We start from the raw sequence: 21,871 nt of genomic DNA, 5'->3' as shown, positions 1-21,871 counted from the left end.
ACCAACAAACAGTGTTTTTAGCTTCTTCATTCTTTCTTTCTGAGCAGATCCTGATGTGACAGCCAACCTAAACAATAAAAGTGGTGCTGCACGGCTGCAGGGTTCGAGCCAGGATTTCACAAACAATGAGGTTTTAAATTCAAATTTTTCCAGGAGACCTCCAATTGATGACTCGCTTACAATTTTGACTTGCCAAAAAACCCAGAATGTAACATCTCATCTAAAGAGCTGTAGTCTGAGGCCTCTGTGTATAGTTTGCGTGTTGTTCCTGGGTGCATGTGGGCTCCCCTCTACAGTCAAAGACAGGCATATTAATTAGTGACTCTAAACTGTCCACAGGTGTGAGTGTGAGCCAGGAGGGCTCTCTGGGTTGGCCTTGCCTCTAACTCCGTAACAGCTCAGGATTCAAAACGCTTGCAACCCTGAACTGGATAAGTGGGAAATAATGGCTGGGCTGATCTCATCTAAAGACATTTCTAGCTGGAGTTTCTGTAAATCAGAGGGAGAAAAGTGATTTTACAATTTTACACGGTACATCCATTTTCATGTAACTTGGAAACATTTGCACTAAATTTGATCAAATTCTCTTAAGATATTCTGAGATATCTGGTTTATCAGATAACAAATATAACGCCTCAGATTATGGCCGCTGGTGGCACGGACATCTTTGGATAAAATCTCTGAACTGCTGTAAAAAGGCAAAAACATTTCTCTTACTTTAATTAATGACAATCTTAATGACATCAGCATTAGCTGAGATCTCTCATAGCACAAGTTCAGGCTGGCAACAAAGACAAACTACCTGATACAGGGTGCACTTTTTAAGCTGCTTTAACCTGCTCTTAGCTGCTTATCTGCAAGCCACTTTGCAACTGACCTCCACCACAGCTTCTCCTTTCAGCTTCTCCTTTCCAGCTTCTCCTCCTCCCCGACTTTGCATGCATTCCAAGTATGCAAACGGTATCCCTGATTAGAGCCATACTACCAAATACTGGTCCTGACTAAAACTAAAGTCCAATTATAAGTAGTAGATGTTTTTTTGAACATGGAAGCATCAACTTCTATGATAACTGTAGAGTGTTAGATAAAGCTACAGCTTCCTGCTACCCTAAACGATCCTGAATGACAGATAACATTTATTCAGAGTGATCCGGAGGATTCATTTGGAAGCAGCAGATGTCCTTTAAGCACCTTTACCCAATTAACAAAGTCTAGAGGGACACAAAAACCAATCGGAGCATATGTCCTGGTCATGGATGACTACCCAAGTGTACGTGTTCAAATCTGACGGCTGCTCTTGAGCCACACTTGGCGTCCTGGGTTTTGACCGGATGAGGTAACCAAGGCAACGCCCAACATCACTCTGGGAAGTCAGCAGCAGGGTGCACGAACACACGCAGACACACAAGGGAGCGCCGTATCCACCACTACAGCCCTCTATCGCTTCCTGCAAACTGTGGATGGAAAATGACACCATCCGAGCTGCTGTTTACTCCACAGCAGAACAACCGAACAGCAAAAAGACCAGCAAAGCGTTCGGCTGCATGCAGCTTCTGTTTTAATGCACAGATGTGGATCACTTATTAGTAACAAAAGTCCCCAATTTGTCTTACTTTGACACCTAAAGCTTGTTACCTTGGCAACCACTCTGTACTTGGGCATTGCTGTTCAACCGCATCTTCTCTATCATTCCCAGACAGATCAAAAAATTAAGAAAAAGAACACAGAGCCTCTCGTTGTGCATCAGTAGCCCTCTCACTCAGTCTGCTCAAAGCCGCTAGCTATCTAACAAACAAACACTGCAGCAGGAGGAAGACGCCAGGCTACAGTTAAGGTGTAAATACATGAATCCATATTTTATGCATCTGTAAAAGTACTATAGTGGCAAGCAAGCGGTCACAGGTTTAATTCCAGCCAGAGCCACAAATCCCTGTTGGGGTTGTGTCAAGAAGGCCAATCAGTGTACAAAACTCCCAAATCAAACACGCTGTGGTGGCTGTGTATAAGACAGCAACAGAAAATAGCTTTATATTTAGATTTTGTTGCTCTCGGATGATTCTCATATTTCTGTTTCAGAGTATGTCTGCAGAAACATGTCTCTGTGTGTGTGTGGGTGTGTTTGTGTATAGCTGTCAGAGACTGTGTGAGTGTGCGTGTGATCAGGAGGAAGCTGTCTTCTCAGCGAAGCCAATTACTGGCCGAGCAGCTCCTCAACTTTGTCCAGATTCTCCATTTAGCAATGCTGAAATGACCACTTTCAAGTGGATTTGTGTAGATGTTTTAACGTGATGGTTTAGCAAGCTGTCAAATACTTACATTAAAAATACAGTTGGAATTAATCAGACAGGTCTTTAGTCGCACACTTCCTGTTACTCTGATCATTTTATGTTGTCTGTCTGGTAAATTTAGCAGTTCTTTCTGATAAACTCACTAAACCCTCAACCATAAAATTTTAAAATTTTATCTGCAAACAACTTTGGTGAATACTGAAAATTGTGTGTTGGTGTTTAGCAAACTGTACAGCTTTTTTGGCTGAGAGTTCGAGGAGGAGAGCAATGTCGCTAGCTAGGAGCTAGTTAGCTTAGCTTAGCATAAAGGGTACAAATGGACAATATCTAATATTTTCAACGATGGGTGTGGTCTGAGAACTCACTGACACAACAACTAGAATATAAAATTATTACATTATAACAATTTTATTATTTATTATTTTATTAGCTTCCTCGTGGCTTTCATGTTAAAGCAGATGCTTTGCTGTTGAATCTTTTTCCATGTACTTCAGTGTCTGGTCTCCAGAGGATATGAGCTCATCTGTCGTCTCTACTGCAATTAGCAACTCCTGTGAGACCGTGACACAACTCCACTGTTAAGTGTGGGTGTGCGTGTAAACGGGGAGTGAACACACACACCAGTACGGACAAAGCTAAAGATTTTACTTTCTTTGTTTTGCTTTGCAGTCCATCCTATGCTGGATGAACTGGTGCAACACTGTTCAACTATTTCAGTGTCTGATCTTTCACAGAGGAGAGCAGAAGTAAAGTGATGACTGGCTCTTCTCCTTCTCTTTCTCTTTCAGTCTCCTGCTGGCTGCCAGCACTCTGACCATTCAACAGGCTCTGAAAGGGCAGCCTCTTCACACACACACTCTATTCTCAGCCAGGTAAAGATAAGATGTGAGGCGCTCGTCTGTGATCGGTCCCACTGGGCCGAGCCTGACGGAGCTGAAGAGGCATGCTGTCTGACACACTTCTCTGTGGGACAGAGCAGACCACACGCTCTCTCCCCTTGCTCACACAGGCCATTGTAGACACACTGAAATAAATTTCATCACGTTGCTGGATTTCTTTTGTCTTATTGGTCGATGTATATATGAGACCATACCGAGGCTTCTGCAGTGTAGATACACCTATGGTATCAATTTGAAAACCCTAGGTGGGTTCCTTGGAGCTATCGCATTCACAGGACCTCTGACCTTAAGATCACGGAAATTCAAGCTCATCCAAGATTTTTAGTAGATGAACTTGCGGTGTCAATTTGAAACTCCCACGTCTCTTTGTTCTCCAGTTATCACATTCACAAACTTGAGTGGCGACAATACTTCATCAGCCTTTTGATGCCTGAGGGGTAAAGAAAACGATATATAGAAGCAAAGCTGTCAAAGCTGTATTTGGGTTTGAACTTTAATTTTAAGTATACATGAATTCATGTTGTTTCTGTTCTGCTCTAAAATCTGGAAGTACCCAAGCTAAGTATATAAAAATAAGATTAATTATTTCTGGTCAAAACAACTTTACTTGTGCAGCCAGTCTGATATTTATACAGTTCAGCACTTTACAGTGAATTACTGGTTATTGCATCAACAGTTGTTCAGACTGAGTATCTGAAAATGATTCTGCTAAGACCTTCTGACTGCTTCAGACCATTCGCTACAAATAAATCTGGTGGTGAAGGAAAAATGTACGAGGAGCAGCCGGCAGATGATTCCTCGGTCACAAACAAATGTTAGCGTTGTTAAGGAGACTGATAAAGCACATGTCAGTAATAAAAACTACTGAAAACGTAATTGATCTAATTTCCTCCAGCAAAAAAAGCATTAAAATCTCAGGCTGGGGGAAGTTTTCTGCCTGGGATATGTATGCTTTTTTTGATGGAGGAAGTTAGATTTCAGAAGTACTGTGTATGCCACAGACAGTACAAACGACTGATGTAGCTACCGTGATGTCGTCCATTTGCTCTCTGAAGTTCTGTTTTGATTGTGGTTGGTGATGCGAGGGGGCAGAGACCATTTTTGCAACAACACCTGTAGCCACATGCTGGACTTCAGATTGCACATTTAAGACACACTGGCTTCATTTTTCTGACCCAGAAGCTACGTCCATGTTTTATACCGTCTGTGGCTTATGCACAGCATCATAAATAAAGGGGATTTTTGCCTGGGTCAGAGTGGATCGGGGTGAAAGGTGATCATACTTACATGTACTCGCGGTGCGCTGAGTGGACAGCTGCGGCGTTGCTGTATCGCCACAATACAATCACAGATGACAACACATCCAGCGTGGCATCAAACTGCAAAGTGTAAACACTGGAATTGGTAATTCTATCATTACAATTTCTACTTTTAATGAAGTAGAGTGTTTACTCTGGACTTACAGCAAATCCAAAAGCTGAAGCACTGTGGCGCATGATAGAAACCGCTAAAGAGAAAAGAGAAAATCTTTTACTGCACTGTTCACATTCATCTCCACATCAGAAATAATCATTTGAGTGCCTGTAACTGCTGTAAGCACAGAGTCGGTCTGTGATGGTTTCATTTAAAGTAAACAGAGATATCTGTCCGTCAGCAGCTCAGGACACTGACTGGGTCCTCCCCTGTTTAACTGCAGCAATGATTATTATTAGAATAATTTCTAGTTTCTGCAGAGAACCTGCTGGATTGAAAAAGAAGCAGTGTTTTGACTGGCTAATTTAACATCTGCCTTTTCATTTGGATTAAGCTGTAGAAATGGTCAAAACAAACACTAAACAGAACAGTTATGTGCATCCACACACCTGCAACGGGAGAGAATGAGGAGAGAAGGAAGAAGAGACAAAGGAGAGAAAGATGCACACAGATAGACAGGAGGATTCCTCTCCTCCCACGTTTATTTTTAGCAAGACTCACAGGGGGCTAGCAGCTCGCCTCAGCCCTGCATGCAGAAACACAGTGCTGTGTGGTATCACTTTCTCTCTTTTCCCCTTCAGCAACACATTCTAGTTGCTGCAAAAAGAGCTAAATCTTTTCTTTCTCGTATCCCTTTTTGCTGTCTGAGCTCCCTTTATTTTCCCCTCCAGCCTCCCAAGCTCCCCTCTCATCCATCTTCACTTTTCCTCTTATTGTTTCATCTACATTCGGTTGTTCTCTCTAGGCTGAAGGCACAATCACCCGCTCGCTTGCAACAGCTCAGACCGAAATGAGAACAGAAACAGATGCTGCATCCACATTCTCCTGCACGCAGTTAAGCAAACATCGCCAACCATTGAATGCACATGATTGGAAGGGATACTGTTCTGACACCTGAAATGTGCAGAGATGCAGAGTATCAGCAGCAGACCTGTTGTCATTCCTTCTTGGTGTGTAACCTCATGCTCACCAAAAAGTACTGAACATGGCGGTGGTTCACACATTAGAAGCATGGCCTCCAAACTGCATTATAACTAATGCAGCTTGAATGAATGCATGAATTTACTGATGATGCCCTCAGCTGAAGCAAATGCTCCCTGACATGTTATAACCTTACATATGTGTAACTAAGTGCTCGCCACATTCCCATTTTATGGATTTAATATACATCAAATGACCATAGCACTTTACAAAAGCCAGCACAGCAAAAAGATTAAATGCGTCTTAGTAATTAGTAAAGTAATATAAATTACTGCAGATGGGAATATCAATTTTCTTTGGAGTAAAATGGTCCAGACTGAAATTTTAATTTCTATATTTCCTGTAATAATTGAAGATTTGACGCTTTTAGTTGCTCTTTTTGAGTTTTATTTCACTTAAAGCAGCTGTTTTTACACAAAGGATACTTAAAGGTTGTCTCTCAGTGGCTCCTATTATTTAACCTCTCTATACTTTAATCATTTCATTAGGATGAAAATAAAATAATAAAGTGTAGCTTTAATTTTGGAAAGCCACATCCAAGCCAGTGGATTTCAGTGCAAGCCTCTTTGCAACCCACATCCACGCCATTTCCTCCATTAATTCTACTTCTAACTTAATCTATGTCTGCTGTGTTCTATGCTGGCTTTGCAAAGCAGGTCCCAGAACAGAACCATACGGCCAAATACAAACACAGTCTCCGACTCAGCTAATACAGCATTCGCATGTTCTTTAAACTTCCAGGGTGGGGAGATATATTTAAAGTCAGAGCCTGTGTGCCTCATCTCTCCATGTGTCAACAATACATGATCAAGCAAACAGAACCTGGCAGCTGCTGAAAGCTGCTGAAGGTAAATAAAAAGGGAGGGGCACCGAGTATCAGTCATCAGCCAGAACTGACATAACGAGGCAAAAGTAGGAGGTAAACAAAACAATTTCCTTTTGTTTACACGTAAAGGACTTGCGGCGACAGAGGTGAGCATGTATGTGAGAGTACAAAAAGATAGAAACAAAGGCAAGGATTACACAGAAGTGCCTTAGTTTAGCTGTCAAATGCATTCCTGCACACTCAAGCTTGATCCAAAACCATTTGCTGCAACATCATGGGAGCAGATTTGTATCTAGGACTACAAAACAGAGCTGACAGCATCTATTTTTCAAGTTAAATTCTCCAGATAGCTGAAAAGACTTCACGTTCCTTCATCGTGCAGCCTCCTCTCATTCTACCATGTCAGTTTTTTAAAGATTTCTTTTGTGATAATGACCCCACACATCTGACTGTAATATATATCGTCTGCTCCTCTTCCCTTCTCCTCTCTATCCTCCCTTCCTCTCTTTCTAGCACCTTCATTAGCCGCAGAGAGAACAAGTTGTGTATAAATGAATCTGCTGCGGTTCTGCGGTCGTCAAAGCCGAGCCCAGCGATGACTAATTGGCTCCCAAGGAAGCTGGGTGGGTGTCAGCCGGGACGGACCTGCAGCACATCAGGCTATCACACACATACACACACATGTATGCACACTGCTACTCTACTCTCCCTCTTCCTTACTTCTTGTCACATCTAACAAGACAAGCAGGGGAAGAAAGGATAAAACGCTATCCGAGCTCTTTATGCATATCAATGAAACGCTTCACCGTCAAGTTGTTTTTTCTAGCTGGTGCAGTGATGGCGCTCGTCTGATTGTCCCGTGTGTACCAATGCATAGGCCTTGTCATTAAAGCAGCAGCAAGTGGCTCAGTTTCTTCTTGATAATAAAACATGAGCTGGAGATCTAAAAGCAAACCCTGACAAAGATGCAGTTCACTTTCAAATAAACTCTCACTTTTGTATTTTACATAATGCACACTAAATTACATCAAAAGAAAAAGAATTTGCACCGCTGTCATCTGTTACTTCACACTTGATTGGACTTTTTTCTTTTGTGTTAGCCGGTTGTGAGCAGTTCTCTTTATGGTAATATTCATCTTCAGTAATGATTTTCAATCCCTGGAGTCCTCATACACACAGTCTCCTCCCGGCAGCTGATGTTGACATGTGTCCACTCTTTGAACTCAGCAGCACTCATGCACTCATGCAGGCTCTAATCTGATGTTCTATTGACTTCTGGCTCTAACAAACTGAGGGAACTCTTCAGCCAATCCTCACAACACCAGTTCAACCAAACCAATTGATATTTGTTGCGACGGTGAATTTGTAACTACAGCCAGGTGCCAAACTGCTATGAACCTCGTCCAATGTTAACCTTTCCTTCACTCAGTGTAGTAAAGCTTTTAAGCTGAGAATTGTCCTGTGACATTTTCCCCACTGAGATGTTCTTTTCTGTAAACTAAAAAGCCGCACCTGCCTGCCTACAATAAAGGTCACACGCACTTGGTCTTTTCCATGTTTGAGTAATGCTAATGTTTTACAGCATTTATGTTACCCAGAGACTGTTTCATTCTGTCATCATGTAGAGCTCACAGAGAACAGCAGCAGGTGGTGAGGAGTGGACTGACTCCCCGCAGAGCTCTGATAACTCTGTGAAACACTGTCGGACCTCAGGGTTTGAATCCTAACGAAGCCCTTCGCCCTGACGTACAACTACTGTTCTTTTAGGTCTTTTTTAACCTCTTAATGTTTGTAATAAGTGTAACTTTCAGACAGAATTTAGTTAAATCTCTTAACCAACTAAACTGTGACTTCGTCTAATCTAATATTAATAATTTAAAGAATCACTTTCTGTCCATTCATCAGTTTTTCACCTGTTCCGGCAACAATTTAACCAATCTGATTCAAACCTGCAGATATATGGCTGGTGACCTGGGTAAGCAATGGTTAACCCTACTGTTGGGGTTGAGTTGGGGTTTTTTCTGCACCTTCTCTCTGTGTGTTCTGTGCATCACGAGTCCTTTAGCCTCTTCCTTTTAACAGTGTTTTCTTTGGTGTGGTTTAGTATATGCTGCCCTATGCAGGAAGCTCCTTTATAAAAACAGATCTTTCCAGGGAATGTAAACACGTAGCCAGACATAAAAGAAGATGGAATTTGATGCTGATTAACGGCACAATGCTCACACAGTCTGTGTGCACTAAAATGTTTATGTGACCAGTTGAGCTCACTGCTAAGAATATACAGTGATCAGTTACGTTAGCACCAGAGCTTGTTCTTTGGGACATGGTAAATTTGGAAACCAGATCAGCACCTTTGTCTCTTAAAACACCCTGCTGAGGAAGGCCACAGGGTTAGACGGATACTTCCTCCTCAGTAATGGCACGTACCAATGCCAGAACTGTTGGTTTCCCGGCTGAGCATTGGATTTCAAAGAGATGAATAACATTTTTGGCTGCCTGTCAGTAGCTTAAATGTCGCTGATTACAGTGTACTCTGGTTACTTAGTGTTTAATGAGTGGTCACAAAACTGAAGCAGTGGATCGTTACCTAACAGATGTTCCTTTTCTTTACAGTACCGATCAAACAGACTCTGCAGAGCACGAATAAGACCAGAGTGAATCGAATCCATGCTGCTGTACAGATGTGGTAATCAATCGCCAGAGATGGGCAGTAATGTGCAGTGTTGGGACTAACGCGTTATTAAGTAACGCGTTACAGTAACTACGTTATTATTGTGGTAACGAGCACGGTAACTAGTTATTATGCCAAAACCAGGAACGCGTTACTCGTTACTGGGATTTAGATAGGCTCGTTACTCGTTACTTCGTGTGGTGGATATCGGAGCTTCCACAGATTCAGTAACATTAGCAAGTGGTGGAGGCCAGCAGGTGGATGAAGGAAAAGGGAGGCAAGAGGAGAGACCCGAAGCGGCCGCCGGTCCGCGTGTCAGGTGAACTGAACTTCAGGTAAGAAGTTATGACCTGCAGTCTATCGGAGTCAGATATAAACCAAGTTTAGGTGGAGTTTATTTTCGGTATGCTGACTTTTTCGTACTGCGTGCTAGCTAGCATGACGGAGTTTCTATACAGCTGGGTGGGTGCTATGTTACTGATGTTGAACTTTGTTTTATTCATAAGGTTAGTTAGTAGAGTTGCCAACCGTCCTGTAAAAAACAGAATCGTCTGGTATTCAGAGAAAATATTACGTGTTTTGAATTGAGGTGAAAAGGAAAACAGTTTGTCCCGGACTTCAGCTACAATGAAAAAGACACAAAGCTGAAGCTGCACAGCTGCCTCTTCTTCTCTCATTCTCTCCTGTTTCTACTTCAATCACGAAACTGATCAATGATCAGCTGATCGGCTTTTCTCTCTTGTTTATTTATCGCCCACTTTGCGCCAGAAAGAGGAAACCAGCGGATGTCGCGTTAAACAACAGCAGCACGTTTAAGCTTGATCAGCTGTTGTTAGAATTTATTTAATATTAATTTCTAGTATCAGCTGATGTTTGCTGGAGCCACAGCTGTAAAGCTGCTGGTCATGATATCGGTTTGGTTATCTGGTGAGAGGGAAACATGCAGATGAAACCAGGAGATGTCCTTACTGAATCATCAGAGCTGAACAGGTGATGTAGAAACAGGTTTACCTTTTAGGTGACATGAATGAGTTGAAGGAAGTTATGAGCTGTTTCTGAGAGACAAATAACACCAGCATCCTTTTCTACGTAGCTGACAGCTGGTAACTGTGCAGGGGCGGGTCTAGCAAAGTTTTGCCAGGGGGCAGGTAGGGCATTAACAGGGAAAGGGGGACAAGGAAATACTTTTCTTTATTATTCTCATTTAAAATGTCTCGCTTTTAAAAAAAATAATTATCTGAGTCTTACAACAAACAATTGATAGATTGATACATATATACCATCAGAACAGTGTACATCACTGTCACAACAGTGTTTGTTTTCATTCAAAGGCTTTATGATTTTTCCTATAATGGTGGGCGGTCTCTAGTCAAAATGCCCGGGACGATTTTTTTTCCCCAGTCCAGCTCTGTATGCAGCTCATCTGCAGTCTGGTGTTACCTACATCTTCCTATTCAGAAGGCAGAATTTCCAAGTTCTGAGTACAATCGAAAGCACAACGACTGCAGTTTTTGTGTTGGATGTAAAAAGCAGGCTAGAATCATGGCGGCGGTCAACGACGGTCCAGGCGTGATTTCTCTCGTGGAAATGTGCACATTATTTTTCCTTTCTATTGGTAGGTGGCACAGTGCACTTGTGGCAAGTAAGCAAGCTAGAAGACTGGCAGTCTGGCTGGGTATCCAGTTACGGAAGCAACACATTAACAAGAGAATTCTGAGTAAAACCAAAGTTACTTTCCCTAGTAACTAGTTACTCTGAAAGTAACGAGTAACTTGAAGTAACTGAGTTACTTTTGATAGAAGTAACTAGTAATGTAACTAAGTTACTAATTTAAAGTAACTTACCCAACACTGGTAATGTGTTACTGTAATCTGATTACTTTTTCAAGTAACAAGTAAAGTAAGGGATTACTATTGCACAAAAAGTAATTAGATTACTGTTCCTTTCCCGTAAGCACGCTGCGTTACTAAACCGTGATTTTTGTTTGCGAGAGTGTCTCATGACAATGATGTACGAGCGTGCGACGTCCGTGGCTGCAACAGACGTGTGCAGATCAACAGTGGGGGAGAGAGTATGACCATGCAGCTTTTAAAGCGTGGACGTACTGACATTACTGAGTTTGATTCCGTAAAAAGTGACAAAAACATTAGTGTCCGCCGTACACTCTGTGTGGGAAGAAAACTTCTTTCTACAGCGAAAAATTAAACTTCAAATCTGAGCAAGCACCGAGCACGCTGCCACGGGAATGTGACCTTCACAGAGAAACCCCCGGATCCTCCCACTGACATGACCGCTGTGGCACCTCCACCCGCCCCACTCCTGCAAAACAGGATCACAATAGACTTAAGAGCAACTGGACTTAGTGCCGCTGAATCTTTGATTTTATTTATTTTTTGCTGTGTTTTACTTGCATCTATTTGAAAGAGTGTAAACACAAAACATTATTTTATTTTATATGCTGGAATATGCAGAAAATAGGTTTAAACAAATTAAGTTAAACAAATTTCTTCCAGTCATAGACTGTTGCATATAATTTAAATTTTTCTTGATGCAATGTGCATAAAGTTAAAAGATTCAAACTAATAAAAAGTTTTTAAAAGTAACTAAAGTAACTAATTACTTTTGAAAATAAGTAATCAGTAAAATAACAGGATTACTTTCTTGGAGAAGTAATCAGTAATTAGTAACTAATTACTTTTTTCAAGTAACTTGACCAACACTGTCAACCACTATCTGAAATCACTGATTTAGCATTTTCATAACTTCACAAATAACCAACGAAACTGTAAAACTCACAACTTAAATTAATAAATTTCAGGTTAACTGAACGAGACAGCTCTCTGACCAGTGATGTAATTTGTAATTCACCAGCTGGAACCACATCCTCATTTCAGGTTTGATAGCATTTCTGGTAGATAATGGCAGATGGATTGAGAATGAACTGAGGCTGCAGTTTATGGAAGGCCTCAGAGGGGGCGGCTCCCGGGCTGGGCAGAGCCACGTGTACTAATGAGAAGTGAATGAAGTGAAAAATGGAGGGAGGGTGGGGCACAAAAAAGAGAACAGTTTGTAGTGCCGGAGAGTGGGGCGGAGCGGGGGGTCATATATAGACTGAGATCCAAAGGGGTGTGTATCGAGGTGTGGTCGTGAAATCCAATTTATTATGTTAAACTACAAGACTTATTGTTTTGGAGACTACATCCTTAAATCTGCAATGACTGTGCCTCGTTCAGAGAGGAATATATCAAACCCACAGCAACACCAACATGGTGAAGTCTGCTCACAGACTATATAAAAGACGGACATAGGCCCCGTGCCATCACCTTTTGATTACAGAGGGTTTGTCATGAAGCCCAACGGGTGTCCACTGGCATCTTGATGTTTAGAAAATGCACTTCAAAAAACTTAGAACGTTCCAACAGGGAGAAATTTTATATTTTTTTGTGCTTTTTTTTCTATCCACCCATCAAGCAGATGACAGAAGAACTTATGAGGGAATATAATTACTGATTTTAATACCGTAACGTGTTACATCACTGCATTACTGAAAAATGTCATGTTGGGAAACTTAAAGTAAAATGTTACCATGGAACATGTTACTGGTAGACGAGTATTCTAATGTTTGTTTCTCTTGTGTAAATGCCCAGTAAATGAATCACCAGGAACACCCCTACACTCTACTGATGTTAACTAATTTAATTACATATAAATTTTCCATGTATTTTAATTACAAGAGTAGAATCTAAAATGTTACATTTATTGGAATCTGATCAAATGAAACGTACTGGTTTACATGCAGTTTATACTGAGCACATTTTCCTTAATGATTAGTTGTCTGAATAAATAAACCTTTGATTTTATGTATTCAAAAGTATTGTATCATGTTTATTGAGGGTGAAGAATCATTGTTGCAGTGCAGACTGCCACAGATAACTAAAGAGACAAACAAATATTCATACTCCCATCCTCGTACCCAACCTCACCAATTATCCTAACAAGCTTGGACTGTGGGAGGAAGCCGGAGTACCCAGAGGAATCCCACGCTGCTGCATCATCATCATCAAAATAAAAAAAATAAAAAATCAAGATATTTAATGTTATTCTGTAATCTCAAATACCAGTACATCACCAAACCACAGCATTTCCTTCTGTTTGTGTGTGTTGTGATTCTCGTTGTCAGATCACCGTTCGCAGGAATCCCGTCTGCTACGCTGGCCTCGTTCGTCTCTTCCTGTGCTCATTTCTGCAGCTGATTTGAGGGTGGCGCCATATTTATTTATGCGTGAGAGCAGGCAATATGAGAAAAGTCCCAGAGCAGGACTGCAGAAATGTGACAAACATGTCTAATGAAGACAATACAAGAAAAATATTCAGTGAAGAAAAAGCTTAATGAACACAAGAACCCTGAAAAACAAGGTGAAGGAGGCTGTTATCCTCGCCGTCATCAGTATTACAGGAAACTCATATCTATATATACAAACCACTGTGGAGCTGATAAGGATCACAGATGCTAAAAGCTTGTTTCTTTACTTAAGTTAAGCACCAAAATGCATTTACTGCAGAGGGGGAGGAGTAAGCTGAACATCAGGTGACAGATCTGTCCAATAAAAAAATGTCAATCAGACACGTGAAGCAAACATCATATTCTGGCACACATAGGTACAGTCTGTCAAATCTAAACAGTTTTCTAAAGCGGGCTTTAAATACAATTTTTCATATTGAAAGATAAAGTGTCTCACTACTATTACAAATAAGATCCCGGACAAACAAAAAGAGACACAGGAGGAGTTCATTATCCAGCCAGCAGTCTCGTCCTTGACACACTCGGGATAAATGAAGAGAGAAACCCAAAGGTTTAGCACAAAGTGTTGGGTGATCAAATATGTTCTGCCTCAAAAGAAGCAAAATTTCAATAAATGCAGCAAGCGTGAAGGTCGACTTCACAAAGACGCTGATGGCAAAAACGTTCCACGTTGCTTTTGTAACCGGGAGAAACAAGAGCCGTGGGAGGCTAAAGTTTGAACGAAACAGGATCCTGGCACGACTTAGCGTGCTAAAGTGCTTTTTCTTCATCTTGCTTTTGATTTTGAGAACAAATGTTTAATCTGTTGGGTGTCACATTTACCAGCAGGGTGTTGCAGTAATTAACAAAGCTGTCCTTCGACTGACAAACCAAACAACAAGCTCTCTTTTGACTCTTCTTTAGATCTTTCGCACACACAAGAAATGTGGCAACAAAGAAAAAGACGGGAATGTGTTACTCACTGAACGCAGCAATGGCCAGGATGATGGTGACCACGATGGATGCCCAGGACACCCACAGAGCCTTCTTGCGGTAACTCTGTGCTTCGTGAGGCTTCAGACGCATACTGCTCTCCAGAAGACCTGCAGACAGTGTCGCAGGGCACAGTGACCCACAGTGTTCAAACAGGGTTTGGAGTTGCTTTTAAAGTGGAACTTTAATCCATTTCAAAATGTTGTGCCACATATACACTGTTACTCAGTGTAACAGTGTATACTGTGTTACTGTTACAAAGTAATAGTAACACAAAGTTACAAATTTCCCACACGTGGGAATAATGAAGGTTATCTTATCTTACAATGACAGCTGCTCGTGTTAGTTTTAAAACAAATAAGGTGTGTGCAAGTAATCACACTGCTCTGAGCGCTCCCTTTCAAACTGATTTTTGTACTCTTGGATGTCACAGAGAGACAGAGACTCCTGAGTATAATCTACCTGCGGCTCAAAAAATGCTGCGATTATTCAGAAATAATTTAGTTTAAAGGAAATATAAACTTTAATGAGAAGGAGCAAAAACGGCTTGTTTGAGACTGACTGAATTGAGGTCCAGTATAAGATTAATCTGGACTATTTTGAATTTAACTCAAAGCAAAGCTACTCTAGTAGAGTCCAATCATAAAAATATAAAACTGAAAATATGCATAACAGGTCTACAGTTTTCACGACAGATTTAATTTGGTAAACGTGAATAGCTTCAAGCTACACATTACCCAGGGGTGGGGGAAATCCAGGGCTCGAGGGCCGGTGTCCTGCAGGTTTTAGATGTGTCCTTGATCCAACACAGCTGATTTAAATGGCTAAATGACCTCCTCAACATGTCTTGAAGTTCTCTAGAGGCCTGGTAACGAACTAATCATGTGATTTAGGTGTGTTGACCCAGGGTGATATCTAAAACCTGAGGACACCGGCCCTTGAGCCCTGGAGTTCCCCGCCCCTGCTGTAGCCTATCCCAGCAGAGTACACCCAGGACTGTGTATCACAGGGCTGACACTTACACCAATTTACCTACAGAGAAGAGGATCCAGAGAGGACTCACACAGACAGGTCCCAGGCAGATGGTGGCTTGAACTCAGACCCTTCTTGCTGGGATTCAGCAGGGCTAATGATCACGGCACCACTTAAATTATACACTGACAAAGAAACTTTTGTTTTCGTCATCATCTTATGAACTTATCTTGTGAACACTTTGACTGTGTGTGTCTGCTGTTTGGTATGGAACAGGTGGTGGAGCTTTTTTCAAGACTGAACCGAAATATGGTGGAAAATCTAATCTGAACCTGGATCTGCTGGAGCTTTCTTCCTATAAAAGGGAGTTTTTCCTTCCCACTTTCACCAAATGTGTTCCCAGAGGAGATTGTCTGCTTGTTGATTTTCTCTGTATTATTGCAGACAGTATTGTAAACAGCCATGTTAGAGGCTGGAAAAGTAAAGCACCGAGTTGATAGATGCTACAAAGCCTTGCTTATAAACTGATGATGATGATATGAAACTGACTGATAAAGTGATGATGATGTGTATCATGTGATCACTGATCAGTGTTAGCAGGCTAATGCGATCTATCCATCTAAACAACCAAGTTTGAATTTTGTTTTTAAAATACATACCCTCAGACATAAAGGGTACAAATAAATACTTACTTGGTGTCCTGCTGGCTGAAAGTGAAAAGGCACTGACCAAAAGATGGTCACACAGGATCCACCAACATTAAACAGCTGGATTAATGTAACACTAGAGATTTATAAGATGGAAAAGATTACTGTTTTTAGTGAATTTAGAGTATGAGAAATTTATAAAACCCTGGGGAAAATGGCTCTGCTATGTGGGATCTATAAGGCCAGATATCGCTGCTATCCACCATTAGAGTGGCTTTACTTTGCAAAGTAACATGTACTAATGCTATTTATGCCCTCATCTGCTACTGATGGTGTTGGTACTCAAATGTCCTCTCTCTGGATGTATATAGTTACAAACTATGTCTATCTGTACATATGTTTTGTTTTTGTTTCACACTCTTGTGAAGGAAAAAAGTTATCTTCACTTGAAGTGATGGCACACACCCAGACTACTATGCTCTCCTGTATATGAGTCTTAAAATTAAGGTATGTGTCAAATGATGTACATTTTGTTTTATGTATAACATTAAAAAAACCCTAATATTAAAGGATTCTCCAATATTTCAAATTCTTTTTGTTTTTTGGGGGTTTTTTTGTGTTATGACATGAACTTTGCTAAAAAGTGTTTTCTGTCTTATGTCCCAGTGAAAGCAAATCCACATCTTCTTTTTGTCTGTGTAGGTCCTCAGTCATCAGGGTCATGGTAGGAGGCAACTGGACTTATTCAGATTCTCATCTGAGAGAGTCCCAGATAAGAACCCGTTAGTGGTCCTGAGGGTTGTTAAAACCCACTATTAATCATGTGATAATTCACATGATGACCTGGATCAAAATTAAAACCCAAAAAAGCAGAAGCTTCACCAAACGCATCAACTCGGTGGATAAAAAGATCCAGTTCACAAGGGAGGATAACAGGGAAAACAAGTTATCATTCCTGGACTGTGCTGTGATCACTGAGGAGGACAGAAGCCTCAACACTGAAATCCATTCACACAAACCAGCACCTACTCTTTCACTCCCACCAACCACTTGAATACCAACTTGGAGTGAACAGGACAAGACTCAGTTGTACACCTGCACTTAAAAGAGAAAGAAGGATCTTTTGAGGATGACAATGTTCGCATTTTATGTTTGAGAGAGGAGTAAAGGAGGCTATCTACATCCGCTGTGACTGAGCAGCGTAGAACAGAGGTGGTGGCTTATGCAGTCTTGAGATCCCTTCCCAGGCATTTCAGTCCCCCACTCACACCTTGCCTCAGTAGCTCACATGATGGTGGGGTGATGGTGTCTCACTGAGTTGGCCCTAGTGACAGTACTGACCCACACCTTTTTAATAACACGTTGACTCACATGACACGTCACATGACACGTCACATGACCTATAGTAGGTTAAAGAGCTTTGGGATCACTTCCAAAGGGGACAGCTATATCTAGGGATTTATTACCCAAGGCTCTCCGCTGGTTGTTTTAGAAGTGATGAAGCCTCTATTAATGAGATCCAAAACGTCTTTACAAACCTGGTGAAAGTGAATGTCAGAAAATGCACAGGAAAAGCTACAAACACACCCCTGTGTGCTGGTTTAAGGTGCGAAACACCTGCTACTGTTTAAATGCTGCCTGTGGCCATCAGCCTTCCCAAAGACAAGCCTCCACTGATTCATTTACAAAATCTGCAGGCACCACTATTTCATGTAAGATGTCTGCACACTCTGTTTGCACACTCTGCCCTGCATTACTACGCAGATCTGTGAATAATTTAGCATGCATATTGGTCACCACACAGTCCACAGTTATGAAGCAGCCTTTTCCCTCAGAAATCATACATGATTCAAGGACAGTGTGGAACATCTGGAGCCAAAATTTAGGGAAATGTTTTGAGCAGGCTACAGTTGAATGAATTAAAGGGTATTTCCAGGCGTGTACAGTAAAACACGCACCGGTCTACATGGCATTACGCACGGTGTGCGTCTTAGCCACGGGGCATCCAGAGAAACTTTAAACATAATTCAAGCCGCCTACCTCTGTCCTCTATGCTGTCAGTTATCTTCATCTCTTGGTCCATCTTAAAGCCCTCTGCGTGATTTTCTGTGTTGGGCTGCTGCTGTAGAGAGTCCGCCTGCTCGCACCGTCCGTTGACCACCGTGGGGTCCACAACTACAGCCGGGTCCGGGACAGTGGTGGAGTCTGGCGGTGTGGGCTCTGTCATCTTCTCGGTGGAGGGTCGCGGTTCCATTGAGGCACTCCACAAATGTCTCACCTGGGTGAGATGCGCAGGCTTGCAAACAGACAGAGACCCAGAAACAGACAAGGAGGGAGGGAGACTCCTCACAGGGTGCCGAGCCAGTTGCGCCAAATTACACACAATAAGGCGAAATCGTACCGGAAATTAGAAGTTGTACATTTCAAAACAAAAGCCTTTTTTAAAAAAAAAAACCCTATTGGAGAAAAAAAGTGTATTTTTTTTTTGTTAAAAATAGACAGTAAGGTTGAATATTTCATATACTTTTTTATTTGATATCAATTAACTATCATCATGCTATTGTTTTAGACTACACTCTGCTCCACAAATATTTACTACTTTTTGAAGCATCCTTTTTTCTATTTCCTGGCTGTGCTTTTCACTATTTCTACAGCATCTCTGAGGGTAATATTGTACGTTTTTTACGTTACTTTATTAATATGACAAGTAGCAGTTGCTAGCTACTGTAGCACTTCAGATTAAAGCATTAAAGCCACTGAACCTACTATAACACATTGTTATAAACTGACCTATACTGGGGGGATGTAATGGTTAACGTTAACCCGCCCTCGCCTAGAAGCACTTAAATACTGTTTTTCCTTTTTCCTATACATTGGCTACAATAGGCTGTGTAATAATAATATGTAGCTTTAGACCCTTAGTTTGCTGACATGATTTAATAAGCCAGGCTTAGGTAGGTAGTTTTAGCTGTAAACCGAGCAACAGTAGGTATTTGCTAATTAATTCAGCCTTATAAGTTAGTTCCCAAACAAGAGATGAGATTTATGTTTGCCGGAAGTGGTTTGTGTACGAGCTGACACACTTGACAGAAAGATGTTGCGTCTGGACGAGACGTAGGAGACGGAATATTCACATCAGGCTCCGATTCGCGACTTTGCGACAGATAGCCGCACCTGGACTCTAATTACTAGTCCCGGTGGAGGTCACGAGACCAGTGCTCGTGCTACAGCTCAAAAGTGCACTTACCGCCGCTCGCTGCACTGCGCGTTCGCGAGGAAAACATCTGTCCCATGTGGATGCAACGAGCTGACGGACGTGAGCGCGTGCAGATAGTGATGGACCTGTTACACACCTGTCACGTACACTACATAGAAAAGAAAATAATAGCACAAGCTTACTTTTCCATGTGGATTTTTTATTTGTAACCGAGAACTGAGAAAAGGATGTGCGTATTTATATATTTATATTCAGCATGATAACAGGAATGCGTCTAATGCGTTCATGCTCAGGAAAAAGCAGAAATATGTAATATAATATATTTATAGAGCACTTCCCACAGTATGAGCTCTTTCGGCCACTCACACATAAGAAATATTTAGGTATGGGTCAGAAGTAGTCAGTTTAGCCTATGTTTGTGTAAGGTTGGATTTTACATTTAACTTAAGGAGAAATATAATCATCAAATACATATTCTTGTAAGTGTAATCTGACCACTAAGTACTTGTCTGCCATTGTGAATGTGTGACAATCATGGTGACTTTTTTTCTAGCAACCACTGGCTCTTAAATAAATAGTTATTTTACTTTCATTGAAATTATTTTTCTTTCCGATTAGTTTTGATCTTATCAAGATGTTTGTTTGGTCATACTTTCTTTTATTTTATTGACTCTCATACCATTCTACTTATTTAACCTATAGGCTATTGCGAATTTAGCACACGTACAACATAAAAGACTTATTATAGTAAAGTTGTTGGACTTTTATTTTGAAAGAAAAATAGAATCGCTGCGGCATGTTTGGATGAACATTGCAGTTTTATCTATTTGTTTTTATTTTTGTTACTTTTTACTAAAACAAGACTATGCACTCTGTGAGCTAAATGCTATTCCTTGCAATATTTGTAAATCTATGAATATTTCCATTTTTATTATATCTTTCTCTCAGTCTAATCTGCTTAACTAACATCAACGATATAACCTATTTAAGCAGGCAGAAGAGTTGACACTCTGAGCTCTCAGTTCTATTCTTGGTCTCTGCTTCCCTTTAGTGGAGGATGTAGAGTAATACAGCTTGTGTTCCACTGGGTGTGATGTTAGTTTAAGATTTTGGTCTAGCAATGTACTACAAGCAAGTTTCCAAGGTATAAATAAAAATACAGTGCATCTGGAATGTACTGAGGCACAGATCTGGGGAAGGTCCCAGGATAGTGGCCTCCATTATCCATAAATGGAAGAAGTTTGGAACCACCAGGACTGTTCCTCGAGCTGTCCACTCTAAGGGATCAGGGTAGAAGGACCTTAGTCGGCGGTAACCATGAACCACATGGTCACGCTGACAGCGCTCCAGAGTTGCTCTTTGAAGAGCCATTTCTGCTGCACTCCACCAGTCAGGCCTGTGTGGTAAAGTGGTGAGACGGAAGCTCCTTGGTACAAGGCACATGACAGCCCACCTGGAGTTTGCCAAAAGGCACCTGAAGAACTCTCAGACTATAGGAAATAAATTCTTTGGTCTGATCACATAAAGACTCACCACTACCATCCCCAAAGTGAAGCATGGTGGTGGCAGTATCATACTGTGAGGATGTTTTCCTGCAACCTAGACTAGGAGACTAGTCAGGGTCAAGTGAAAGATGAATGCAGCACAGAGACATCCTTGATGATAGCCTGCTCCTCTGGACCTCGGACTGGGGTGAAGTTTCATCTCACAACAGCACAATGATCCTAAGCACACATCTAAGATAATAAATTAGTGAATTCATTACCAATCTGGGAATGTCCTTGAGTGGCTCAGAAGGAGCCCAGACCTGAACTGATTAAACATCTCCTGAAAGATCTGAAAATGGCTACGTACCAATGCTCCCCATCCAGCCTGGAGCTTGAGATGATCTGCAAAGAAGAATGACTGCCTAAAAATAAAGATTTAAAAATTATAAATATGCTGTACACTGACAGCAAAGCAAATATGTGTATCACTCATGGTTTACCTGTCTGTAAGAGTACATTTGTGAAACATGGTATTGTTAACAATCAGTTAAAGGCAAGGGGAATGTATTTATACAGCACCTTTAAAACATTACAGTCCTTTAAAACACTACAGTCAATCAAGGTGCTTTACACTACAAGGTAACCAGATCTTGCAGACCATAGAGATCTTAGAAATCTCAGATATATATTTAGGGCCCAATAATTTAATAACTTATGAACAATCAGTAATACTTTAAACTATATTCTGTATATTAGTGGAAAAAATGCAGTCAGCTGAGAATCAGAGTGATATGCTTTCACTTCCTGGTTTCTGTAAAAATTCTGAATTACTGTAACTGTCCAATAGTTACATGTACTAATTACTTTAATGCACAGTGATCATTTTTTGGATGTGTAAACACCCATAACAGTAAAATTGTTAAAAAAACAAACAAACAAACAAACAAAACTAACCCGCATGCCTGCTTTCACAAGTCTTTTGTACTTTATGTTTGATTTTAATAAAAATCGGCACAAAGCCAAAGCAGTCAAAGGACACTTGCATCATTATATACACTTATACATATAATACATATAATAACAGCAATGCCCAAAGTACAGTTGTGACCTGTAGTGGGTAATATTTAATAATATA

General features: G+C 41.1%; 1 protein-coding gene across 2 annotated transcripts in view; it reads right to left on the bottom strand.

The window, feature by feature from the left end:
* LOC116334414 (transmembrane protein 163-like) overlaps positions 1–18,434 on the bottom strand; it is a 34,405-nt gene extending 15,971 nt beyond the window's left edge. For both annotated transcript variants that reach the window (XR_005610501.1, XM_031757840.2), the window contains exons 1-4: positions 18,073–18,434; positions 14,404–14,523; positions 4,651–4,694; positions 4,475–4,566 (exon numbers count right to left, since the gene is read on the bottom strand). Coding sequence is in view for 1 of the 2 variants with exons in the window: in XM_031757840.2 (XP_031613700.1) it covers positions 4,475–4,566; positions 4,651–4,694; positions 14,404–14,523; positions 18,073–18,286 (470 nt within the window). In the remaining variant the exon portion in view is untranslated. The remainder of the gene's footprint in view (positions 1–4,474; positions 4,567–4,650; positions 4,695–14,403; positions 14,524–18,072) is intronic.
* Positions 18,435–21,871: the final 3,437 nt, after the last annotated feature.

The sequence above is a fragment of the Oreochromis aureus genome, linkage group 23 (assembly GCF_013358895.1).
Source record: "Oreochromis aureus strain Israel breed Guangdong linkage group 23, ZZ_aureus, whole genome shotgun sequence".
Lineage (NCBI taxonomy): Eukaryota > Metazoa > Chordata > Actinopteri > Cichliformes > Cichlidae > Oreochromis > Oreochromis aureus.
The sequence above is the reverse complement of the archived record's forward strand: the minus strand, read 5'-3'. Positions and strand labels throughout refer to the sequence as shown.